Genomic DNA, 24,461 nt, shown 5'->3' on the forward strand with positions numbered 1-24,461 from the left:
ATAAACTATGTTCCTTACTGTTTCTTTTAAATGACTGCAGTATCTTTAGTGATGTCTCCTTTCTCATTCTTGATGATGTTTACTTGCGTCTGCCTTTTTTCTTGCTCAACTTAAGCAGAGATTTATCAATTTTTTTAGACTTTTAAAGAATCAACTTTCAGCTTTGTTGATTTTTTTCTATTATGTATTTATTTACTATTTCATTATCTTCTTTCTGCTTTCTTTGGTTTATTTTGCGTTTTTTTCTATCTTTCTGAAATGGATGCTCAGTTTACTTTTTCATGTTTTCTATTTTTGATACTGAAAATGTATTTAAGGCTATTAAATATCACTCTCAATATTACTTTAGATGCATACCAATGGTCATGAATCCTTTGACACGCGTTATTCAAAAGTATATTTCTTAATTTTCAAACATGGGGATTTAAAGTTAGCTTTGCTATTGATACAAGCATAGCTGCATTGTGATTAGATCACAAACTCTTAATTGATTATAATCTTTTGAAATTTGTTGATTTTTAAAAAAATCATCTAACATATGGTAAACTTAAAACAAAACCTTTTTATAATGTAAGTTTCAAACAGATAGCAAAGTAAAGAACTGTATAATAAATATCCATATATCTATTATGTAATTTTGGCAACAGATAATGTTTTTTGCCATATGACTATGTGTGTATATATATAATTTTTGAATGGAATATTTAAAATTTATTATAGGCATTGATATTTTACTCCAAAATAATTCAAGGGTGAGGGTATAGCTCAGTGGCAGAGTGTGTGCTTAGCAGGCACAAGGTCCTGGGTTCAATCCCCAGTGCCTCCATTAAAATAAATAAATAAATAGATAGATAGGTAACCCCTAGTCCTCCCTACCCCCCCAAAAAACCTCCCAAATAATTCAGTATTCATCTATAATTTCCCTACACATAGAATACATTTTATAAACATTCTCTGTGTGTGTTTGAAAATGTGTACCCTGCAGTGTCCTGTACCTGCTCATAGGTTTAATTTTCTTAATTGTATTGTTAATGTCTTCTGTATTCTTTTGTCTGCTGTTATATTTCAATCAATGGGTATATTAGAAGTCCTCACTATGACTGGGAAATTGTCCTTCTAGCAGTTATGTCCACATTGAAATAAAAATATTAGGTACATTTAATAGTGCCTTAATGTTTACTCTTAATGATATTAACATAGTTGTACCAGATGATTCAATTGTGTTCGTGCTCTTCTTGTTTTTAAAATTTCAATCTTTCTGTGCTCTTGTGTTTTAAATGTGTCTCCTGTAAGCAATACATTTTCTTCTTTTACAACTTAGTCTGCTAATCTTTATCTTTTAACTAGAAGTTTTTTTTACCCTACCTACACTTACTACTGTTATTTACATTGAAGTGAATCTACCATCTTTCATGTGCTTTCAATTTATCTCACCTATTTTGTGTTCTTTCTTCCCTCCTTTTGGAAGGACTGTGATTTTCCTGCTGTTCATCTGGAAGTTATGTACTACTTTTCTAGGTTACATAGGTTACCCTAGAAAGTACAACATGCATCCTTAACTTATTAATGCTAATGGATACTTTTTACAAGTCTCTCAAAAAATACAGGGATCTCTGATCACCTTAAATCCATTTATCCTTTCTAACTTCCTTGATTTTATGCAATATTTTGGGTCATATAATTTATTTATTTGTGTATATACATACCACAAGACTTTGCATTATAGTTTATAAAGATTGTATTAATTATATTTATGCATGTATTTATTACTTTATTTTGAAAGCACAGTTTCCTACATTTCTGACATTCCATCAAAATTATTTTCCCTCTATCCGATGCACATCCTTAGAATTCCCTTTAGCGTTTGATACCAAGGCTTATTTCATATTTGTTCACTTGTCTAAAATTGTCTCATTCTTGAAGAATATTTTAAGCACAGAATTCTAGATTAAGTACTATCTGCTCTCAGTATACAGAAGATCATCCTGCTATCTTAGCTGTTGAGAACTCAGTTTATACCTTGTTAGAAGGTATCTATCATTTTTCTCTAGCCACTTTAAAGTTTTTCTCTGTTTTTGATAAACCTTATTTTCATGTGATATATCTAGCTATGGATTTTTTTTAAACCCTTCTTGGAATTCATTGGGTTTCCTCAATGTGTTAATTGGTATCTTTTATCAATTCCGAAAAACTCCCAGTCATATCTCTTTATTTATTCTTCACATTCTTTCCTATTTCGTTTTTGAGAAGATCTAAAAATGCAATTTCTATTTCTTTTATCTTCTCTGTATTTTACATCTTTTTGTTTCTCTGTGCTACATTCTGTATGTTTTATTTTGATCTATCTTTAAGTTACATAATTCTTTCTTCAATTGTGTCTAATTTGTGGTTAAATTTATCTACTAAGCTTTTAATTTTGGTTTTTGAAATCTTTTGGGTTTAGAATTTCATTTTAGTCTTTTACACATTTGTATTGTTTTTATAGTTTTCAGTTACCTGATAAAATGTTCAGGCACGATACTTATCCCCTTAAATATAATGTGCATAATTATTTTATAGTCTGTGTCTGATGATTCTATATTTGAAGTACCTGTGATTCTGCTTCTGCTTTTTCTGTTTTATTGATCACAAGCATTGATTCCTAGTATTCCTGATTATCTGAATACATATTTGAAAAATTATTTCTAGAAATAATTTGAGGATTTGGAATATGTTATCCTCCTTGAGAGAATATTTTCATTTGAATCTGCCAGGTGCTGGGGACTTCAGCAGGCTGCAAAAATCTTAACTGCAGATGAAAGTTTTCTAGGCCACTCAGACCATTTGAAGCTGAGTTGAAAGTCTGTCCATGTGTGTATGTGCTGATTTACTTCTAGTTCATCTTTACTGTTAAGCTGTGGCCCTTTGGGGTCCTTGCAAAGAGGAGTTACTTATCAGGGTTCTCATCCTTGACAGTTCTGTGGATCTACCTTGCTAGTCCTAAGATCGTGTAGATCTCACCTGCTGCTTTAGGTTAGCAGAGTGCCCTATGGTAAAAGTGGCCTGAGGCTCCACACTCACCACCCTTATCTGTGGATATTGTCTTCACTATATTGTTAGCTCTTTGATTTTTTAAAACTTTGTTTATTTATTTATTTGTGGGGGAGGTAATGAGGTTCACTTATTTATTTATTATTACTATTTTTCATTAGAATGGCAGAAAATAATTTTGTGTATTTTGCTGAAACATGGATATATTAGTAGTTATTACAGAGTAAAAAAGTGAACAAAATTTACACATGTAAGAAAATTTACATGGCTTGAATGTTTCCATTTTATAGGTATATTATCCAAATTAAATAAATCAACTTACATAGTTCTTCTCTATCAAGAGATTGTGCACCACCTCCAAACAAGCCTTTAAAGAATCCCCTGTTTGGTGCTTCAGGTGTTTCTACAGGAGTGAAGAGTTCACCCAGCATTTCCTTTAAAATCAAAACAAATTGTAATTGTTAAAGTTTCAGGAAAACTAAACTATAATTCACAAAACCATCAATGAAAACTCTTTAACTCAATCTTGTAACATTACCTGTTGAGATTCACAAACAAGGAGTACATTTCAAATGATCAGATCTAGTGCATTCTGATTTTTTCAAACAGTAAGTTATTAAGACTAACTTGACTAAGAATAACTTGCTACTTTGGTTAGATTCCCTTTCTCACATTTCAAGCAAAGATGACATTCCTGCTTAAACTGTAAAGAGATTCCAACCTTTACGACAAAATGTTCACATAACTCTTATTATCAAGAATTGGTAACTGTATGAATAATTAGGTATTCCTACATTAGAAAGAAGAAAATCTATCAGCAAGTTGAAAAGTCTAGTGTAATGATGATACACAGTTTTGGAATTATCACCTTCAGCTGAGTTAGAAAATTAGTCATTTAGAAAGACACACAGACTTCTTTTTTTCATAAACATAGGAAGAGAATTATGCCAACATAAACATGGAATTTCAGAAAACTAACAGTGATATGGAAAGGTTTCTTTCTATATTGTCGTATTTTCCTGAAATTTTTGTCAATATTCTTCAGAGCACAGAAATGGTCCAGGAGACAAGAAAAACTGCTGCTATTTTTGTAGATGAGACACCAAAGAGGGAGGAGGAGTTTATAAAAGAAGGATGGTAGCAACATTATTTACAAAACAGCTCTGGGAAGTTCTAGAAGCAAAATAAAAGCACAGTGAGGCTTTGGGATTGCATTTCTGCCCATTAGAGAGAAGCTATGATAAAGGACAAGTACACCACTGGTTCCAGGTAGCAGTTCTGCTGTATTTTGATATTATTATACTTGGGGATAATGTATGTATTTTTTAGAGTTTCTTCCTTAGGCCTGGGCTAGGAAAGTTAATAAAGGATGTCCAAAGATTTTACTTTTAGGTATATCCATATTAATGTTGTCTCTCCAAATAGATTATAAACGAGAAGAGATAATATTAACACTATACAAGAAAGAGTTTCACTTATAATGTTGAAGTGAATTAAATGCTTTCCATTTTAATTACCTTTTCTCTGGGTTTCTATAAAGTGGAGTAAAACTGGGATGAAAAACTTCCTGAAATCAATAAATCAAAAGGTGTTGAAACCCACCATAGTATATACTAATACTTATTATTTAATTCAAGTTCATATTAGCCTCTATAACAAAAGTGATTTTAGGCAGATTTCTAATCTTTTTTATACTGTGCTTCACAGATTCTAATTTAAACTGTATCTACTACATTGATAAAACAAAAATGGCAAACAGCTACCATTTGAGTATCTTTTATAAAAGCTAAATCAAAAGAGTAATATGACATATACATAGAGTGATAGCATAAAAATATGATTTTAAAGATTTACTTCACTTTAGAGTTATGGCTTATAGCTCTTAATTTATTTGGTGTTTAATGAGCTTGCAATTTTGTAAATGTAAAGTAAGAAATTAAAAAATCCTGAAAGTGTAGTTATAAATCAAGATTCACTATAGTGTAGTGGGATGAGTATAAACTTTGGAACCACATGGACCTGGGTTTGTTTCTCATCTCTGCCTTTTACTCACAGAGGAATCTTAGGCAAATCAGTCTCTCTGGGAACTGGTTTCCTCAACTTTAAAAAGAAGTGATAATACTACTTACCTCTTAGGAATGTTACCAGGATTAAAGATAATGAAAATTAAAGATAACATATAAAATGCCAAGAGTAGATACTCAATGATGTACACACTAAGCACGGAGATGAATTAGAAAATATGCAATTAATTTATCATTAGATTAACACTGTGATCAGATATTTTAAAAGGGAGTTTAAAATTTGAGTGTTTCTTAAAAACAGTCTGCACCATCTACGCAGTTAGTATTTGGGGAGAAACACCAATATTAAAGAAGCATATATTACAGCAATATTAAATAGTATCTATAGTTATTTTTCACTTGTATTTAAATAAGGATTTTAACTATGATAAATTTAGTATCTAGATTAACTTTAATGACTAGTAAATGCTGGTGAAGTCTAAATAGATTCGTATTTTCTGCGATATTTCTTTACATCTAGTTAGAGTATACTATGTCTAAAACAATGTCTAGGACTTTTAAACTACTCTAAAATATGAATATACAGAAATATACTTGTCTGAAGTTAGACAACTGGATCTCATGTGTCGTTTGTGTTAAAAAGCTTAAGTGGTAAAATTTAGGAGTAATTTCATGAATGAGTCAATGTATGTGCTTTGCTTATCACTAAACTCTTTTTTAAAAAAACTGAAGTATAGATAATTTACAATATTAATTTCAGGTTTACAACATAGTGATTCAATATTTTTTCTAGATTATACTCCATTTAAAGTTAATATAAAATGTTGCCTATATTCCTATGCTGTACAATATAACCTTATAGCTTTTTTATTTTACACATAGTAGTTTGTACCTCATAATCCTCTACCCCTGTGCTGCCCCTCCCCTCCTTCCACTGGTAACGAGTTTGTTCTATCTGTGAGTCTGTTTGTTTTGTTATATTCATTTGTTTTATTTTTTAGATTCCACATGTAAGCAATAACATAAAACATGTCTTTCTCTGTCTTACTTATTTTACTAAGCAACTGGCAAAATTTTATTTTTTATGCCTGAGTAGTATTCCATAAATATACCACACCATATTTTCTTTATCCTTGATGGGGCACATAGTTTGCTTCCATATCTTGGCTACTGTCAGAATGGCAATCATCAAAAAGTCTACAATAACAAACGTTGGTGAGGATGTTAAAGAAAAGGAAACCCTAACACACTATTGGTGGGAATGTAAACTGGTGCAGCCACTATAGAAAACAGTATGGAGGTTCCTCAAAAAACTAAAAATAGAACTACCTTATGACCTAGCAATTCCACTCCTGGGTATGTATCTGAAGAAAACGAACACCAATGATCACAGCAGCATTATTTACAATAACTAAACCCTTTTAAGTACCTCAAAAATAACTGATTTCAATAATTTTAATTAAGAAAACTCTGTAAGAATATTGAGTCTAAATAAAAATCTTTCAAGATGAGTACAGCAATAAATTTCAGTACTGATGCATAATATATTTAAAAGAAGCTACACAGTTCCACTGTCATCAATTTTTTATATTCCTGGGAGTTTTGTTTATAAGTTACAGTCCTGAGGTACTTAGAACAGTTATTAACTTAATCGTTTAAAATGAATTAATTGGTATGTTCCACTTCTTTATGATTATAGTAAGTTTTATTTAAGGTTCACAGATAAGTCAAATCATCAGTTTGAAAAGACAACTTGCAAATTTTCCTTGTTTTCACTCAAGATATGGTTAGAATAATGCTGTAGAAAGAAATTTAAGTATTTTAATCCATAAGCATATACTTTTGACTACATATATCTTAATGCTAATGAAAAAGTCCTAAAATCTATTAATTTTTAAAAGTGCCTTTGTTGAGGTAACTGACATACAATAAACTACATATAAAGTGTAAAAATTGGCAAGTTTTGACATATACATATGCCTGTGAAATCATGACCACCGTCATTTCCTTGTGACTTACAAAACCTTCTCTCACTCCCCTTCTTGGGCCCCTGTTTCTAAGTAACTGCCAATCTGCTTTCTCTTATATATTAATCTGTTTTTTCTTTAGTTTTATATAAATAGAATCATACAATACGTACACTTCTTTGCTTGGCTTACTTCACTCTGCGTAATTGTTTTGAGATTCATCCATGATACTGAATGCTTATCAATAGTTCTTTCCTTTTTATTGATGAATTTTATTCTACTGTGTGGATATACTACAATTTGATTATACATTTATCTGTTGATGGGCACTTGTGTAATTTCCATTTTTTTGCTAGGACAAATAAAACAGTTACGAATATAAATTTGCTTTTCTCTTGAGTTAAAAAACTAGGGAGTAGAATGACTACTCCTTTGGTTCATGGATATTTGACTTTTTAAGAAACTGAAGCTGCTTTTCAAAGTGGTTGTACTATTTTTTTTTTTTTTTACACTCCTATCAGCAGTGCATTAAAGTTGTAGATTCTCTACATTCTTGTCAAAACTTGGCATGGTATTCTTTTTAATTTTAGACTTTCTAGTAAGTGTTTAACGATATCTCATTGTGGTTTTATTTTGCAATTCTCTAATGACTAATGATACCAAGCATCTCTTCATGGTGAAGTGTCTGTCGAAATATTTTGCCCATGTTTTTATTGAGTTGTCTGTCTTCTTTCTATTGAGTTTTAAGGGTCCTTCATATATTCTGGATACAAATCCTTTATCAGATACATGCTTTGCTAAGATTTTCTTCCAGTCTGTCAGTCTGTGGGTTATGTTTTTATTACTTAAGTGTCTTTTGAAGAGCAGAAGTTCTGATTTTGGTGATAGTGAAGTCAATTTGTTCTTTTATGAATGGTGAGTTTGGTGCCATAGCTAAGAAATCTTTGCCCAATCCAAATTAACAAACATCTTTTCTTAGGTTCCCTGTAGAAGTGTTATAGTTTAAGGATGTACATGTAGGTCTATGATCCATTTTGGGTCAATTTTTGTATATAGTGTGAGGCCTGGATCAAAGCTTAGTTTTTTGTTTTTTTTTTTTTGTTTTTGTTTTTGTTTTTGTTTTGCATTTTAACATCTAATTTTCCTGTCACAATTGTTGAAAAGACAATCCTTTCTCCATTGCATTCTCTTTGTGTCTTTGTCAAAATCAGTTTTCCATATGGAGAAAAGGGAGCCCTCGTATACTGCATATGCTGGTGGGAATGTAAACTGGTGCACCCACTGTGGAAAACAGTATGGCGATTTCTCAAAAAACTAAAAATAGAACTATCATATGACCTAGCAATTCTACTCCTGGGAATGTATCTGAAAAAAAAAAAATCTCCAGTGATTTGAAAAAACACATCCAATATTCACGGAAGCATTATTTACAATTGCGAAGAAATGGAAGCAACCTAGGTGCCCATCAGCAGATGAATGGATAGAATGGATAAAGATGATGTGGTATCTACATACACTGGAATACTACTCAGTCATAAAAAAGAATGCAATTTTGCCATTTGTAGTGACATGGATGGACTTGGAGGGTATTATGCTAAGTGAAATAAGTCAGGCAAAGACAAATACTATATGATATCACTTACATGTGGAATCTAAAAGTACAACAAACTAGTGAATATAACAAAGAAAAAGCAGACTCACAGATATAGAGAACAAATTAGACAGGGAAAGGGGAGGAGCAATATAGGGGTAGGGGATTAAGAGGTACAAACGACTATGTATAAAATAAGCCATAAGGATATATTGTACAGCACGGGGAATATAGCCAATATTTTACAATAACTATAAGTGGAGGATAACTTTAAAAAATTGTGAATCACTATATTATACACCTGTAACTTATATACTGTTGTACACCAACTATACTTCAATAAAAAAAAATCAGTTGTCCATGTATATGTGGGTTCATTTCTAGACTCTCTACCCTGTTCCACTGATTTATTTGACTAATTTGATGCCAATATCATGCTCTTTTGATCACTGTAGCTATACAATAATTCTTAAAATCAGGTAGTATTAGCCCTTCAACTTTATTCTTTTTCAGAGTTTTTCCTGTGATTCTGCCTAGTCTCTCACATTTCCATGATTTTAGAATAAACTTTTAATTCCTACAAAAAAAATAATCCCACTGGGATTTTGTTTGGGATTGCGTTGAATCCATAGATCAATTTTGGGAGAATCACTATCTTAATATTGAGTTTTCTGACCCGGGAACATATTTAAATTTATTCAGGTTATTATAAATTTCTTTCAATATTTTGTGGATTTCATGTAGAAACCTTTCATATTTTTTGTCAGATGTACACCCAAGTATTTCATATTTTTTGTTGCTATTATAAATAGTGTTTTTAAAGTTTCAATTTCAAAATCTCCATATCTAGTACAGAAATTAATTTCTTCCCCATATTGATCTCATATCTTGCATCCTTGTCAAACTCATTTATCATTTTTAGTAGCTTCTAGGGGGAGATTTCATTAGATTTCCTATATAGATGATCATGTCACCTGTGAATAATGACAGGCTTATTTTTTTCCTTTCCAATCAAGATGACTTTTCTTTCATTTGCCTGAATGCACCAGTGAGAACCTTAAATACAACACTGAACAGAAACGTTCTCTTTCTAACTTCCAATTTTAAGGAAAAAGAATTCAGTATCTCATCACTAAGTACAATGTTAGGTGTAGATTTTTCCTAGATGCCCTGTAAGTTCCCTTTTATTCCTTGTTGGTTGATTTTTTAAAAGAAAATTAGGAATGGATGTTGGATTTTTTCTTTCTATTTTTTTTTTTTTTTTTTAGTTTACTAATATGGTGAATTACATTAACTGATTTACAAATTTTGTCAACTCTGTGTTTCTGGGATAAATCTCACTTGGTCATGGTTAATTACCATGAGCAGCATTATCCTTCTGCTATACTGTTAGATTTAATTTGATAAAATTTTATTTAGAAGTGTTACATCTATATTTGTGAAGTATATTGGTTTATATGTAATTTCCTTTACTTTAATATCTTTGTGTGGTTTTGGTACCATATTCTATGAAGCTACCATTAACAAGTTGGGAAGCATTTCTCCACTTTAATTTTTAGAAGAGTTTTGTATAGAACTAGGACTACTTCTTCCAGAAATACTCATAGAATTCACCAACGAAGCCACCTGGGCCTGGAATTTTCTTTGTCCAAAGTTTCTAACTCCAATTTCCCTAATAGATACAGTATTCTTCAGGTCATCTATTTTTCCTTGAGCGAGACTTGGTAATATCTCACAAGGAATTTTCCCATTTCATCTAAGGTTTTGAATTAATTGGCATAAAGTTGTTCAAGATATTTGTTACCCATTTTTGCATTTGTAGAATCTACAGTAGTCACTTCTCTCATTCTTGGGATTGGCAATTTCTAACTTTTCTCTTCATAATCAGTCTGGCTTGAGATTCTATTTTATTGATTTTAGAGATCAAGCTTTTGGTTTCACTCATGTTTTTCTATTGATTCCCTGTTTTCTATTTCATTGATTTCCACTTGAATATTATTTTCTTCCTTCTTCTTTCTTTAGGTTTAATTTGTTTTTCTTTATCAGTTTTTTTTCAAGTGGACGCTGAAGTCACTGATTTGATGAGAATTTGTTTTCTTTCCTTTTTTTTTTTTTTTTGAGAATGATGACTTTATTTGAACATTTACACTTTATTTTACACCATACCTCATGTGATATTTTTAAAATAAATTGTTGTTTTTCATAGTGTTTATACACGATTACATCTAAAAACCACACGGAAAGTCAGCGCAGAGACACAAACACCTGTAACACCAAACAGAGTTTGAGCTGACTATACACATAGTCCCCTTCTCTGGTACTGTCATGTTAATTATCTGCTCCTGAACTTGTCAGGAATGGTTCCTATCTGAAGCACAATACCGAGGATGTCTTATAAAGCAGTGATCTGGAGAAAGTGAGTGTGAATTTTAATCAAGAATTGCAGGCATTTCTGGAAACATCCCAGAGAAAAATTTTAAAGGTGTGATGCTAGAGAACATCAGTCATTTGGTCTCTCAGTGAGTCTGCCAACACTGACTTTAATCAAGTGTTCAGTACGGCTTCCACATATCCCACACCTCGATCAACCCTTATTCATATTTTGTTAAAGCCATTACAGCTCTCTGAAGGTGTTTATATCTAGTTTGTCTCTCACAAAATGGAGTTTCCCTGATCACAATTTTTGTACTCAAGATAATTTCTTTTCTAATATAGGTGTTTTAGTGATATAAATTTGCCAAGTATAAACTCAGTTGTTTTTCCTACTGCTATCAAGTTCCCTAAACTTTTCTTCTGTAATGTCTAATCTGTTGTTAATTTCATCCAGTATACTTTTCATCTCAAACACTAGATTTTCATCTCAAGAAGTTCAATTTTGATCTTTTATATGTTCTGTGTCCCCACTTTTTAAACATACAGAATACAGTTATAGTTGCTTTAATGTCTGTCCTTCTGCTAATTCTAATGCCTGTGTTAGTTTTGGATTAGTTTCTATTGATTGATTATTTTTCCCATTATGAGTCATGCTTCCCTGTCTCTTTGAATGTCTGGTAATCTGACCAGATGCCAAACATTTTGATTTTTATTTTGTTGGGTGCTGGGTATTTTTAATATACTCTGAGCTACCTTGAGCTTCTTTCTGGGATACTAGGAAACATTTGATCCTACTGGGTCTTGCTTTCATGATTTGTTAGGCAGCTCTGGAGCAATGCTCCGTTTAAGGCGAAATATTCCTCACTACTTAGCCAAGACCTTCCTGAGTACTTTACCCAACTTCCCATTGCAGTACACTGAGCAAATACCATCTAAAGCATCAGGTCCTACTCTCTGGAAACTGTAAGTGTTACCTTGTAAGGAAAAAAGGGTCTGTGTAGGTGTGATTAAGTATTCTGCCAAAGTATTCTGGCAAATTATCCTGGATTACCTGAATGAACCTTAAATCCAATAATAGCTGTCTTTTTAAAAGAGAAAGGCAGAGGGATATTGGACACACAGAATAGGAGGTGGCAATGTGATCACTGAGGCAGGGATTGGAGTAATGCAGCCACAAGTCAGAGAATGCTGGAAGCTACAAGACGGAAGAAGTAAGGAACAGATTTTCCTCTACAGCCTCTGCAGGGAGCATGACCTGGCCAATAGCTTGATTTTGACCCAGCAAAACTTATTTCAGACTTCTAGTTTCCAGAAATGTGAGAGAAGAAATTTATCTTGTTTTTGGCCCCAAGTTTGCGGTGATTTGTTATAGCAGCCTCAGGAAACTAAACTACCTATGAACTATAAGATTTTTCCATCTGGCTATTGGAAAAGGTGCTGTTCCTGACCTGTCACCAGGCAGGGTGCCCTCCAATCCTCTGTTCCTTTCAGATCATTCTTTCCCTGCTCAGAGAGTGCATCCATAAGCATGTACTGAATAGAACTCTACTGAAAACTCCCGGACTCTGTAGATCTCCAGGGCCCTCTCTCTGTACAATTCTCTGTGCAGCGTTCTGGAAACTCCATTAAGGCATTAATGCTGGGGCAGCTCTTTCATCTCCTGTCTCTCAGGGATTACTTTCTTTCACTGCCTGATGTCAGAATCTTGAAAACTGTTATTTCATGTTTCTGTCTGCTTTTTGTTATTGCTGTTGTTGTTGTAGGCAACTTTTTTGGTTAATGTTAAATGAATGCACAATGTAGCAGGGCACTCTGGAAACCAAGGAATAGTGTTTAGGATGTTCATGGTATTCTTCATTCAACAGATTTTTACCAAGGCATTATTTTTAGGCACTGCAAATACAGAGGCAAATACGTCAATATTGCCCAAAGAAAACATTCTTCACAGACTTCTTGAACAGAGTCCATTTTTCATTTATCTTCATATCATGAAGGCACATAGCAGATAGTTATTAAGATAAACTGAGTGTACTATTAAGTGACCAGTTCATTTAAACATAAATAGGTGAAGTTTGCTGCAGCTATTGATTTTTACTAAAATAAGAGAAAACACTGATCAAAGGATAGAATAAATTGATTCCAGAAAAGTGATGAAGTTTAGAATTTTAAGTAGTTGAATTAAGACCACATTCAGATTGAAATGAATTAATATATGCAATTGTCCACATTATTTAATATAGTAACATTTTACTAGTGAAAGGAAACACTAAAGGAAAATTTTGCCTTTCCCATGAAAAGCATGATTTTAATTCAGAAACTTAAGAATCTTTAAAAAAACACATCCACCCAAATGTAAGTGGGAATTTAATGTATCAGATATGTAATTCTGTTTCATTCTCAAGAATTATAATAGTATCATTAGGAGTATACTTCTAGTATGGTCTAGCTTACTGAAATAATACTAACATCTGACACTGAGCACACATTCTGTACCAAGTAAATAAGCACTTTATGTGCATTATCTCCTTTAATTTACATCAGACCCTATGACATTAGATATTATTTTTATCCTTGTTTTAAAGATATTAAAGCTCAGACACAGTAACTTCACAGAAAGGCTAAGGTCGCATACTTGTGTAACTAGCAAGGCTGGGACTTAAATTCAGTCTTCCTGACTCTAAAGCCTATGTTCTAAAAATAAGCCAGAAATTCAAATTTATAAACCAGTAAAACAAGGCTAATTAATTGCTAATATTTTCACTATAAAGTTCCCTGAGATAACAGTTTCTTCAAAATATCAAATACCAATTAATATTTTAGCTCAATATTTCAAGAGCACTTTTATTTTAAAGGTTGAAGCTAAACTGATCATTTCTAATATATATGCAAGCACACAGATACTCAAATATTTAAAAAAGATAAACTTTTGTACTTAAAGAATTTGTAGTCTCTCACAAATAGATCAACAAAAATATTCGGAGAAAAACTATCAAACCTTAGATTTTCTTATAATGTGTATACAGCCTTGTGAATACAGAGTATATGAGAAAGGATGACACAGTTTGCCCTAAAACAGATACAATTATTTTCCCATTAATATGCTTCTTTACAGAGGATTTTTTTGTGTGTGTATAATAGATACTTATTCCATGTGAAGAGTGGGTATAAAACATATGTAATATTTTGTATTTCTCCCATCACTAGCGAGAAAAAATATGGATCAATGAGATGGAGTCCCTCTTATAACAAGGGTCTGATGGAGACACTTTATCACCAGCCTCAAAGCATGTGCTCTGAAAGTCTCAGTAGAGGCTTTGAATTTTCTCATGTAGCCTCATTTGTACACTTCTATAAGGGATGGACAGTATAAGGGACCTTAGAAAATATTTCACCTCTGAAGAAATTATAGTAATATTTTTGTTATTTACCTGAAGATTTTCACAGGTCTCTTGACTGTAAGTGAGTCTCTGGATTTCTGTAGGTGAAACAAGATACAACGCTTGTCCATTGTTGGTGAAGCAGAACGTTCTGGCTATCCGCATGTTGGTAAGGGGCAAGTAATACACATCCAATAGAGGCCTTAAACTTGGCAAACTTGAGAAAGAAATTAGAAACTTGTTAATAGAAAGGAAGGTTTTAGTCTTGAACAAAGTACTATAGAAGGTAAAAATGGCAGGGACCTTATAAACCTCATGATTTAGTGTGGGAGATAAAAGTAATTTGTTTTCCTCATATACTTGTTCACTATTAACTGAATGAAAATAAATTCTTAGTGTATAGGACTGTAAACAAATAAAGGCATTTATTTCAAACTGAATATAATTCTGTAATATTATGTGTTGAGGGAGGAAATTATATATGTGTCTTAAAAAAATATCTGACCCTTACCTAAAAGTCATAATATGTCCGTTGGCACAGAAACACGCAAGGCAGATACTGTTATTCAATGATACAATATCTCCACGAAGCACAAATGAGGTCTCTGTAATGTTTTGCTTATAAGCACAGTTCTGAGTTGGCAGTGAGATTACTTTTGCTTGCTTTTCAGAACATATCACTGCATACTGGTTTTCACTAATTTCCTGAGAAGAGGAGGGGGATACAGAGACAGGTCTTCGTTTTTTCAGTTTCTCCTTTTCATCCTTTTCTTCAGGAACGTTGTGTTCTCTCCAGGGCTCATATGCAGGTGGCACTAAGCAGCCTGTGGAATCCAGGAATGCCATTCTCAGGATCGCCCCTTTTAACCTCAATATAGTACCTAAAATTGTGATTTTAGTAGATAACAAATATTTTAATCCACACAGCAAATATGTTTATTCCAACTCTGACACATAGCAAACACTCAAAAATATGTAGAATATATACTGAACTGAAATTGTACACTGGCTCGCTGACAGGACTCAAACCTTAAGCACGATATTTGAATCTAGAAAAAGATATCAATATTACATGCCACAAATAGATAACTGCTACCAAATAAATAAATGCTGGGATGTCTGGAACTAGGTCTCATACATGGCAAGTGTACTGCCACTGAGTATGGGAAAAAGTAGATGGTACCTAGAGCTGCACGGCCCAAAACGGCAGCCACCAGACAAATATGGCTGTGGAGCACTTGAACTGTGGCTTGTCCAAATTGTGGTATGTTATCAGAGTACAATACATGCTGGATTTAAAGACTTTGTACAAAAAAAAATTAACAAAATACCAATAATATAAAAATACTGATTACATGTTAAATGATAATAGTTCAGAAAGACTGGGCTAAATAAAATGTTACTAAAATTAATTTCACTTGTTTTTTACTTTTTAAATATGGCTACTAGAAAGTTAAAAATTTTCATTTCATTGCTTTATACTTATATAATATTTTATAGTTTGAAAAAATTTCTACATATTTTCTTTTGTTTCTTAGATGAAGAGATCTCAATGTTTTCTCAAAATTTTCTTAGAAGACAAAATATTGTTTCCTATCTTTTTTGCATTTATTTATTTTGTCTATTGCAGGGTGGGCAGATAAAATAAAGGATGCCCAGTTAAATGTACATTTCAGATACACAATAGTTTTTTCGGCATAAGTATATCCCAAATACTATGTTATCATATACTACATGGGACATATTTATATTAAAAAAATGTGCTATTTAAAGTTCAAATTTACTTGGGCATCCTGTATTTTATTTGCTAAATTTGTCTAGGTTTGGCAGATAGACAATTCAATTATTTTAATCAGTTCGCTAATTTGGGAATGGTTATAGTCCATATGAACATGTATGAGATAGTAATCACAGTTATGTAGATTTTCTAAAAATATACCAAGATGATATTTAAATATATGCTTGTCCTACTGTTGGCAGGATTATAGTATATTTTCCAGCACAAGCAGTGGTAACTGTTGAGTTCTCCTCTTGAGGGGAAAAAAAAAATTGAGGATAAAGTAGACCATTCAGGCTCTTAAGCACAGAAACTCAACTAGTTGGAAAACACCTCTCTTCTGCTCATAATTCCAATACAGATAGCATGATATAAAAGTAATTGTTATATTTTAAAATAGTCATCTTATTAAAAATAAACCTCAAAGATTCTACCATTAAGAAAGAACTCAAAGGTTCTTTTTTATACATGAAAATTATTTTATATCAAAGTAAATTTATAGCTAATTTGATTTTACTGCAAGTTGGAAAAATCTTAAATATTTATTTATGTAGTTAATAGTAAATTATCTATATTTAATCCTTCTCATTTTTATTTATTGGAAACATTTGTTTTCTTATCACAAACTACTGTAGAAAATTTAGAAACCACAAATCAGTAAAAATAATAAAAATTACCCATAATCCCACTATTCAGTGGTAATTACTATTAATATTTTGATTTTCATTTCTCTATAGTTTTTTCCCAATACATATATTTGTTGTTTACTAATAATAAATGAGATTAGTAGGAATATTATCATTATGTAACTTTTTCTAACAACTAGGCATGTAGTATATATTAAAATATTGAGCTGAATGAATAAATCAAACTGTTTCTTTAAAGGTAGTTCAGAAATGCACATTAAAATCATAATTACATTTTAATTCTAAATTTCAAGTATTGTTAAAATTTACTATGTAAACAAGAAATACACTAATGAGCAAAATCATGTGTTTTTTTTTTTCATCTAGATCAGCATAAATTAGTAATGGAAACCAGAATTCTCAGTTATCTCCAGACCTATCAGATTCCACATACATTCGATAAAATTCTATCTCATCTTCAATATATGAAGACTTCAAATTTTTTCTTCTTAAAATTTTCTATTGTCACCTTTTCTAATTCTTCAAAGAAGAAAAATAATCTAAGACTTCACACTTAGAGATTAAAAAATAGCCAAGTGTATAATGTTTAAAAAATACATGTTTCTGTTTTTCTCCTAAATAAGCAGCATCCTTTTGCTTATAGAACATATTTTGAGGTGTTCTAGAATGTAATAGAACAAGAGTGTTTTTTTGGTTTTTTTTTTCATTTTCTTACGTAGTAATCATTTTAGACATGATTCTAGGGTTAAAAAAATGCAAAACTTGAAAGGCTGTATAAATAAATGATATTCTGGAATCTTATTCCATGTATTCCTTCAATTAAAAACATAAGACTGTAACTATCCCCATTTAGAATTCTTAGATTGACTAGAAAATGAAAAACAAAGGCTTCTATTAAATTATAGTAAAGCTAACTTTCGATATAAGTACAGCACCAGAGCATACATACCACTTGGAGACACGATTACTGGCTGAAGAAGTCTTTGCTCTCCTCCAGGGGGAAGGTTCAGTGCAATGACAAGCACTGTTCCCAATGTAGTACCAACCCACAGACATGGCGAAGGAGATGAATCTGCCTTTCGAGTAAAGGTTTCACAGAAATGAAGAGCAGAGATTGCTTCTCGGGATTCTTTATCAATGCTGGTTACACTTGAACTCCGGGATCGACTGAAGGAATTGTCTTTTATATCTGAAATGATTTAAAACGTTGTGAGATGCACAGGTTATAAAATATCATGGTTTTTGTTTGGTATAAGTTTTGCCAAATTGTTAATATACAACAAGACAAAATCTACAGCATATTTATTTTTAGTTTTCTTTTAATTAAAAACAATTTACTTTCATGCTAACAATTTTTTCCCTTTATTTAAATTTAAAACACAAAGGGACATTTCCACACCTGTCAGACCTGAGCTGGGTGCATTTCAGTGAATTTTGGATGTGTGATCTCTACGGTTTTGGTGCAGCTCTCTGCTGGTGTCCTGGCTACTTTTCCCAATCTTAGCCCTTATTATCTTCTTTTCTCATGGTGCTGTTTCTCCCTTTGGTAATACAATTTCATGATTAGGTAGAACTAGAAAAGTGGGTATTTTCAATTTTCTACATTTAAAAATGTATTTAGAAGTACTCAAATTCTACTTTCAAATTTATTGTATGATGTACTTTTTCCCTTCAAATCTGTCTATATGAAAGCCTTAATCCATAAAAAATTAGCTTTCATTCTTCTTGAATGCCACTTTAACTGTAATCAACATTCATCTAAGGCATTTTTCATCAAAATGTACAACTGATATCTAGCTCATACTTAACCTGGTGTCACGTATATTCCCTTTACCCGACTCTGCTTGTAATGACAGGGATACTTCTAAATTATACTAATAAAATCTCTCTTATCTTTAGCTATCTTCTTCTCTGTGTTCAATCTCAAGTCTGTTTCAAGCCCTGGCCCCTTTCACTTTACCTATACATCCCTGATGGGATGCCAAGTCCCATGTTATTCCAAAGTTATTTCCTTCTTTCTATTACCAATCAACTTCCATTACCCTGTGTTTAGGCCTCCATCACCATTCATCTAGACTACAATTTCCAAGAGATCTCCCTACCTCTACTCTGTCACCATTACAACTCACTTAAATTTTATAAGGTACAGTTGTAATTCTATCAGCTGTATTTTAAAAATCCTCAGTGGTTCCTCTTATAATCTAACTAAGGTTTTTAAGACTTTCCACAAAATATCTCCAACGTAACTTCCTGGCATATTCTGCCAATACTGCCCTACTTCAGTTCACTGTGGGAAATGAACCAAGCCATTCAGTGGTCTCCAAACATACGCGGCACCTACCTAATTTTAGACTACGGCTCGTGATTTTATTTCTGACTGGTGCCCCTGCCTTTTCTCTACCTATCTAGATTGTGCATGTTCTCCATCTCAGGTACTGTCATCCTCATGAAGTTTATTCTGATGCCTACAACCATTTACAGTTTTTCTCTTTTGAATCTTGAGAGCTTTTTCTCTCTCTCATGGTACTAATAGTACATTTATTCTGTAGTGACTTCAGACTTGTCTTAGGCCTTGTTCTAATGTGACTGTAAGTTTCCTAAGGACAAGGGCTGTGCCGTTTTGATCCCCTGCAGAATTAAGCACAGTGCCTTGCACATGGAAGCATTCAACAGATACCTGCTGAGGACAGATTTACAGTTGAAAGTATCTAAAGCAATATGTTTCTGCTGCATCACTGGTATATGTTAAAATTTCGAGTAGCTTCTACTGTTCACATCCAATAATTCATTGCTGACATCACATGCTTTTAATGCTACAATGAAAGAAATGACTTTATTTTTTTTTGAGTTTTGGCAATAGTTATGATTTTATTATTAAAATATGTATTTACATAGTGTTAAGAAAATGAAAAAGCGAAGTGTATGTTAGGTTACTACTCTAGTGCCTTGTTTCTTTTTTATAATTTTTAAAATTGAAGTATAGTTGGTTTATAATGTTGTGTTAATTTCTGGTGTACAGCATAATGTTTCAGTTATACATATATATATTCCTTTTCATATTCTTTTTCATTATAGGTTATTACAAGATATTGACTATAGTACCCTGTGCTATAAGAAATGACTTTATAAAGTGAAAAATAAAAAACATGTTCAAGTCTTCTAAGCTGTTATTTTATTAAATAAAAAAGGTATAATTGAATCCTAGTTACACTAGGATTTTTGTAATCAAAATTAGATTCAAAGTTTTTTGTAATCAAATTTACGTTCACAGGTTAAAAAATATTCTCCCAAATAATAATTACATACAGCATAAGTTTGATTTTAGCTAGCCTCTGAAAATAAAGTCACTAGTTATGACAACAGCATGGGCTATTTCTAACTATAGTTTCTAAAAATGCTTTTCTTTTGCCTGAGTTTGTACTTTCTGTTACTGATTATGACATGATAGAAAAGAACTACTTAACGTAAATGAAACAAATTTCCATAAGCAATAGCTCATTACTGAATGAGTTTGTAATATGATATTGATTCCAAATGTTAACTCTTTATGTTGCAAAAGTTATTTTAGTAAAATAACAGAAATTAAAAATTTATTTTCCAACAATAAGAATACTTGTTACTTTAATGAAACATACACATACAAGGTGAACAGACATAATCACCTATATGATCAGTTGTGACCTAGTGACAAAAATGAAAATCAGTGATACAAGAAAATTTGATACTATAAATTTCAATGTAAATTAACCTTCATAAAACTTTTACTGCTATTTATTAATATTACAATAGGTGATTCACAACAATCTATATTTTAAATGTTGATTCACAGGCCAAGTAGACATTATTTTAATTTAATAGACTAATTTAACTCTATAAAATTCATGAACTATAACTGCATTTTTAGTATATGACTTCTCTATAAAAATTATTTACAAAAAAATGCCAATGGCTATACGAACATTGAAAAATGAACTGAATCAGAATCAACTTTGAACTCATAGAATTAGGCTGCTTATTTTATCTGTCTAGAACTGTTTGAAAACAAGTCGGAATTTTCAGCAGTTCATGAATTATTACTTCCACTGACTGCTATTAAGTTAGATATTGTGGGTCTCTGTAGCTTAAATTTTAGAAACTGGGCAAGTGAAACAAATGGAATAGAAATTTTCATTTTAACTGTAGTATTAAGAGCAGAAATGAAAATAGCCATTAATGCCTCTATCCATCTCTAGTTGATACAACCATTTCATAAAATCACTGTTTTCTTGTCATTCTCTGGATGCCTACAACATTCTACTCGTATGTGTCACACTCTCCTGCCCACATAGAGCCTTAAGCAACAAAATTCTGTATCCCCCAATCAAAACATAATGCCTAGAGGTAAATCTGGTCAGGGCACAAATTAGGACAAAAAACTTATCCACTTTAAGATACGTAACAGTTTGGTATTTTGCCTCCTGTTCCTGATACTTGGAAAGTGACACTAGAAGTCTAGCAGTATCACGCCTGGTTTCTGAGTTTTGGGCCATGGAATCTAGAGTGAAGCTATGCTGAAAGTACACTGTTGCACAATTTCCCTATAAGCAAAAGTGAATTCTACTCACAGAAGCTTCCACAGCTGCAGGACAGTCCAACAGCTCAGCTACTTTAGCAACATTTGGCAGTGTGAGCCTATCAATAATATAGCTGTTTCTCCAGACTGATTCTCTGGCCAGCGTAAAAGAATTACCAGCTAAGAATCTCTACCAAAAAACGGTTGAGCAGCACAATGACTTGAAGGGAAATTATTTAGGTAACATGAATATTGTTTCAAGGTATGTATTAAAGTTATAACTGGCTTAGGGCACTGAAATACATGGGCACACAGGTAAAAGATAAACTGAAAAAAGATGATCTACAGAAGCACAGAACACACACTCTGATTAAATTACTTAAATAATCCATAAGTGTGACTATTCTTTTAAAAAATAATTGACAGGATATTTTTACTAATTTTAAAAGTACTTCTACATGTGTTTTCTCAGATTTTTAAGATACTAAAAGACAAAACCATTTTCACCTAGTAGTATTTAGTGTTACTGAAATCATGGGCCTCTGTGACAGTCTGATGAAAACTCTGAATCCCTTCGCTGGGAAAAAAGGTATAAAGTAATCTCAGATACGCTTGGGTTCAAATTACATCTTTCATTTTTATAGTAAAGGGAACTATGCTCTTCTCAAAACATCCTACATTCCAGAATTAATTCTGGTTCTCTTAACACCAGTGATACTACAGGGTTCTACTAAATCGTTTTTCCTATGTTCAGGAATGGAACATTTTACTAATGACAGTGGAAGGTATTATGCCTACTCACTCATAATCACATGCTTTCTATCAGTATAACTAAGTCTATGATTTGGAAATGCTAAAATTAACATGGTGAAATGGACTAATAACCTAAGTTTATATTATGCATAATAAGATAGTCAGGGAATCTAGAGAATAAACAGTGAGCAGATGAGGTGAGTGAGCAAATATAAAGGAGAAAATCTAGTTATTTCCAGGCTAAAGATAGGTGAAATCATCATTATGCAGTCATATTTCTTATTCAGTTAAAGGCAATAAAAATGTCTAAAATGAAAAAAATGAGTTTAAAAAGAAATCCTGCTTTATATTTACTATATGGAATCTTTATCTTTATTGGAATGCCATTTATCCCTATCCTGGGATATCAGGGAACTGTTTTTGAGCTGGATATAATAAAGCAAAAAGAATATTTGAGTATAGTCACTCTGCTCTCCTAATGGACAGGTTGCATAGAAAGTGCTATAGAAAAAGAAGTATTTCCCAAAACTTGTTATCACCAAAAAGTAATAACGATTCTTGATATAAGAGATTCACTGCAGTACAGAAAATTAGTAATTTATTTTGAAAATATTAAATTCTTATAAAATTTTGTAAATCACAGAGTTCAAAATAAGTTTTCAGACAGTTAATAGAAATTAATCTGAAATCACGCAAATTTTAATCCCACACTAAATTTTGTTTAGATATGAAGTATGAGAGGGTTAAGGAAATATATTATTTTGGTTCCCTTAAATTTATATTATAATTATCTTTTATTATTTACAGATGGCATTCTAAAGGCTATTAATCTTTAAACATTTTAGTCATTTTACAGTTGATTTTCAATGAAAACCTAGTCTATAGTCATTTTACATCTCCTGATTTCCTTACCTCCCATTAAAGAGAGTTAACTTCTATGTATTTTCATTTATTTATTTTACTTACCTAAGTCAGGCTTTAGGTCAGTAGGCAAGCTTAACTTCCTTGACATCTTTGCTGAAAAATAAAATGCATTTTTAAAGTTTTGAAGAATTTTTTTTTATACTTAAGTCATGCCAACTGCTTCAAGACAGGAGTGAATATTTTTCTTACTAAATCTAGATGCTAAGACAATTAAAATGATTAATAATGTTATGGGTGGAATGTAAATCATTTCAATTTTTAAAAAAGTTTGTACTTACGTGATGTAATATCTCTGTGTGCTTGAAGCTCTCACTTCAAGGAAGCCTTGTAAATTCTAACAGTTAATTATTTCTTAGACTCACAGGAAAGGGTTAGGCTTTTCTAAGAGAAGCAAAGTCATTTCTCAGAAAGAAGGTGTTGCAGATAAAGAAAACAGAGGCATAAGACTGAGTTTGGGTACGTGATACAATAAAATTTTTCCAGCTCCTCATCTTCACAGTGATTTGGCTCATTATTTTTAAGGTAATCTCTTGAATATAGGACAAACCTATATTTACAAATTGAAGTATTTGATTACATCACAAAATATTTGGCTCACCCATTTCTTCAAATATGTTACCACCTCTATTCACATTGTAGTAAAAAACAAAAACACAAAATCATGCTCAGTCTAAAATTAGAGTATTTACAAAACCATCAACTATAGATACTTTTATTTTGTATTGGAATAATAAAAAAAGCCTATGTGAAAACTTACTGGAATTCACTTTCCATCCTCAAAATCAGTTATTGCCTTAATCTAGGAAGTGATTTAAAGTTAGGAGGTGTTCAACTACATCTATTGTGTTAGTGGCATTGCATGCGTAACAAAATAGTGCTTCCTATGTGAAATTTTGAAAAAGCATTTGTTTGTTAATACATGAATGTGTATATTGGGTTAAATTTTGGACTGTTAGGAGATATTTAAAGAACAGACCCTGCTAGTCCATAAGGGTGCCATGTAACAAAGAGAAATCCAGTCATAGTACATAACTTCCACATCTAAAAAAATGATAAATTCAGTGTTAGGAAAGAGGCATTAGGCAAACTGGAAAGGGATGGGGGAAATCAGGTTTTTATTTCTAAGCTTCATTAATCAGCATCCATTAAAAAATAAAGTTCAAATATATGAATTGGTTTTATCCTATTTTTTACACATAATCAATCTCAATTAAAAGTTAAAATGTAACAGAAAACTAAAATAGCCAAACAAAAGCTATAGTTGGTTGATCTCATATAAATAGCTATTATATTTAACATCCAATTCCCTTAAAATCAGAAGATATTATACCTTCCTCAAATCGTTTTCTAAACTGATTATGACTCAACATTTTTTTTTCTAGAATGCAATATTAAACACTTTTGAAAGAATTCAGAGATTTTAACCAATTATCATAGGTATAAAGC

At 31.9% G+C, this 24,461-nt stretch overlaps 1 protein-coding gene across 6 annotated transcripts in view; it reads right to left on the minus strand.

The window, feature by feature from the left end:
- STXBP5 (syntaxin binding protein 5) overlaps positions 1-24,461 on the minus strand; it is a 153,784-nt gene that overhangs the window by 9,861 nt on the left and 119,462 nt on the right. For all 6 annotated transcript variants that reach the window (XM_074368210.1, XM_074368208.1, XM_074368206.1 and 3 more), the window contains 5 exons: positions 23,058-23,108; positions 17,736-17,975; positions 14,874-15,243; positions 14,414-14,579; positions 3,353-3,464 (listed from right to left, as the gene is read on the minus strand). In XM_074368210.1, coding sequence (XP_074224311.1) covers positions 3,353-3,464; positions 14,414-14,579; positions 14,874-15,243; positions 17,736-17,975; positions 23,058-23,108 — 939 coding nt within the window. The remainder of the gene's footprint in view (positions 1-3,352; positions 3,465-14,413; positions 14,580-14,873; positions 15,244-17,735; positions 17,976-23,057; positions 23,109-24,461) is intronic.

Source organism: Camelus bactrianus, chromosome 8 (genome assembly GCF_048773025.1).
Source record: "Camelus bactrianus isolate YW-2024 breed Bactrian camel chromosome 8, ASM4877302v1, whole genome shotgun sequence".
Classification (NCBI taxonomy): Eukaryota; Metazoa; Chordata; class Mammalia; order Artiodactyla; family Camelidae; genus Camelus; species Camelus bactrianus.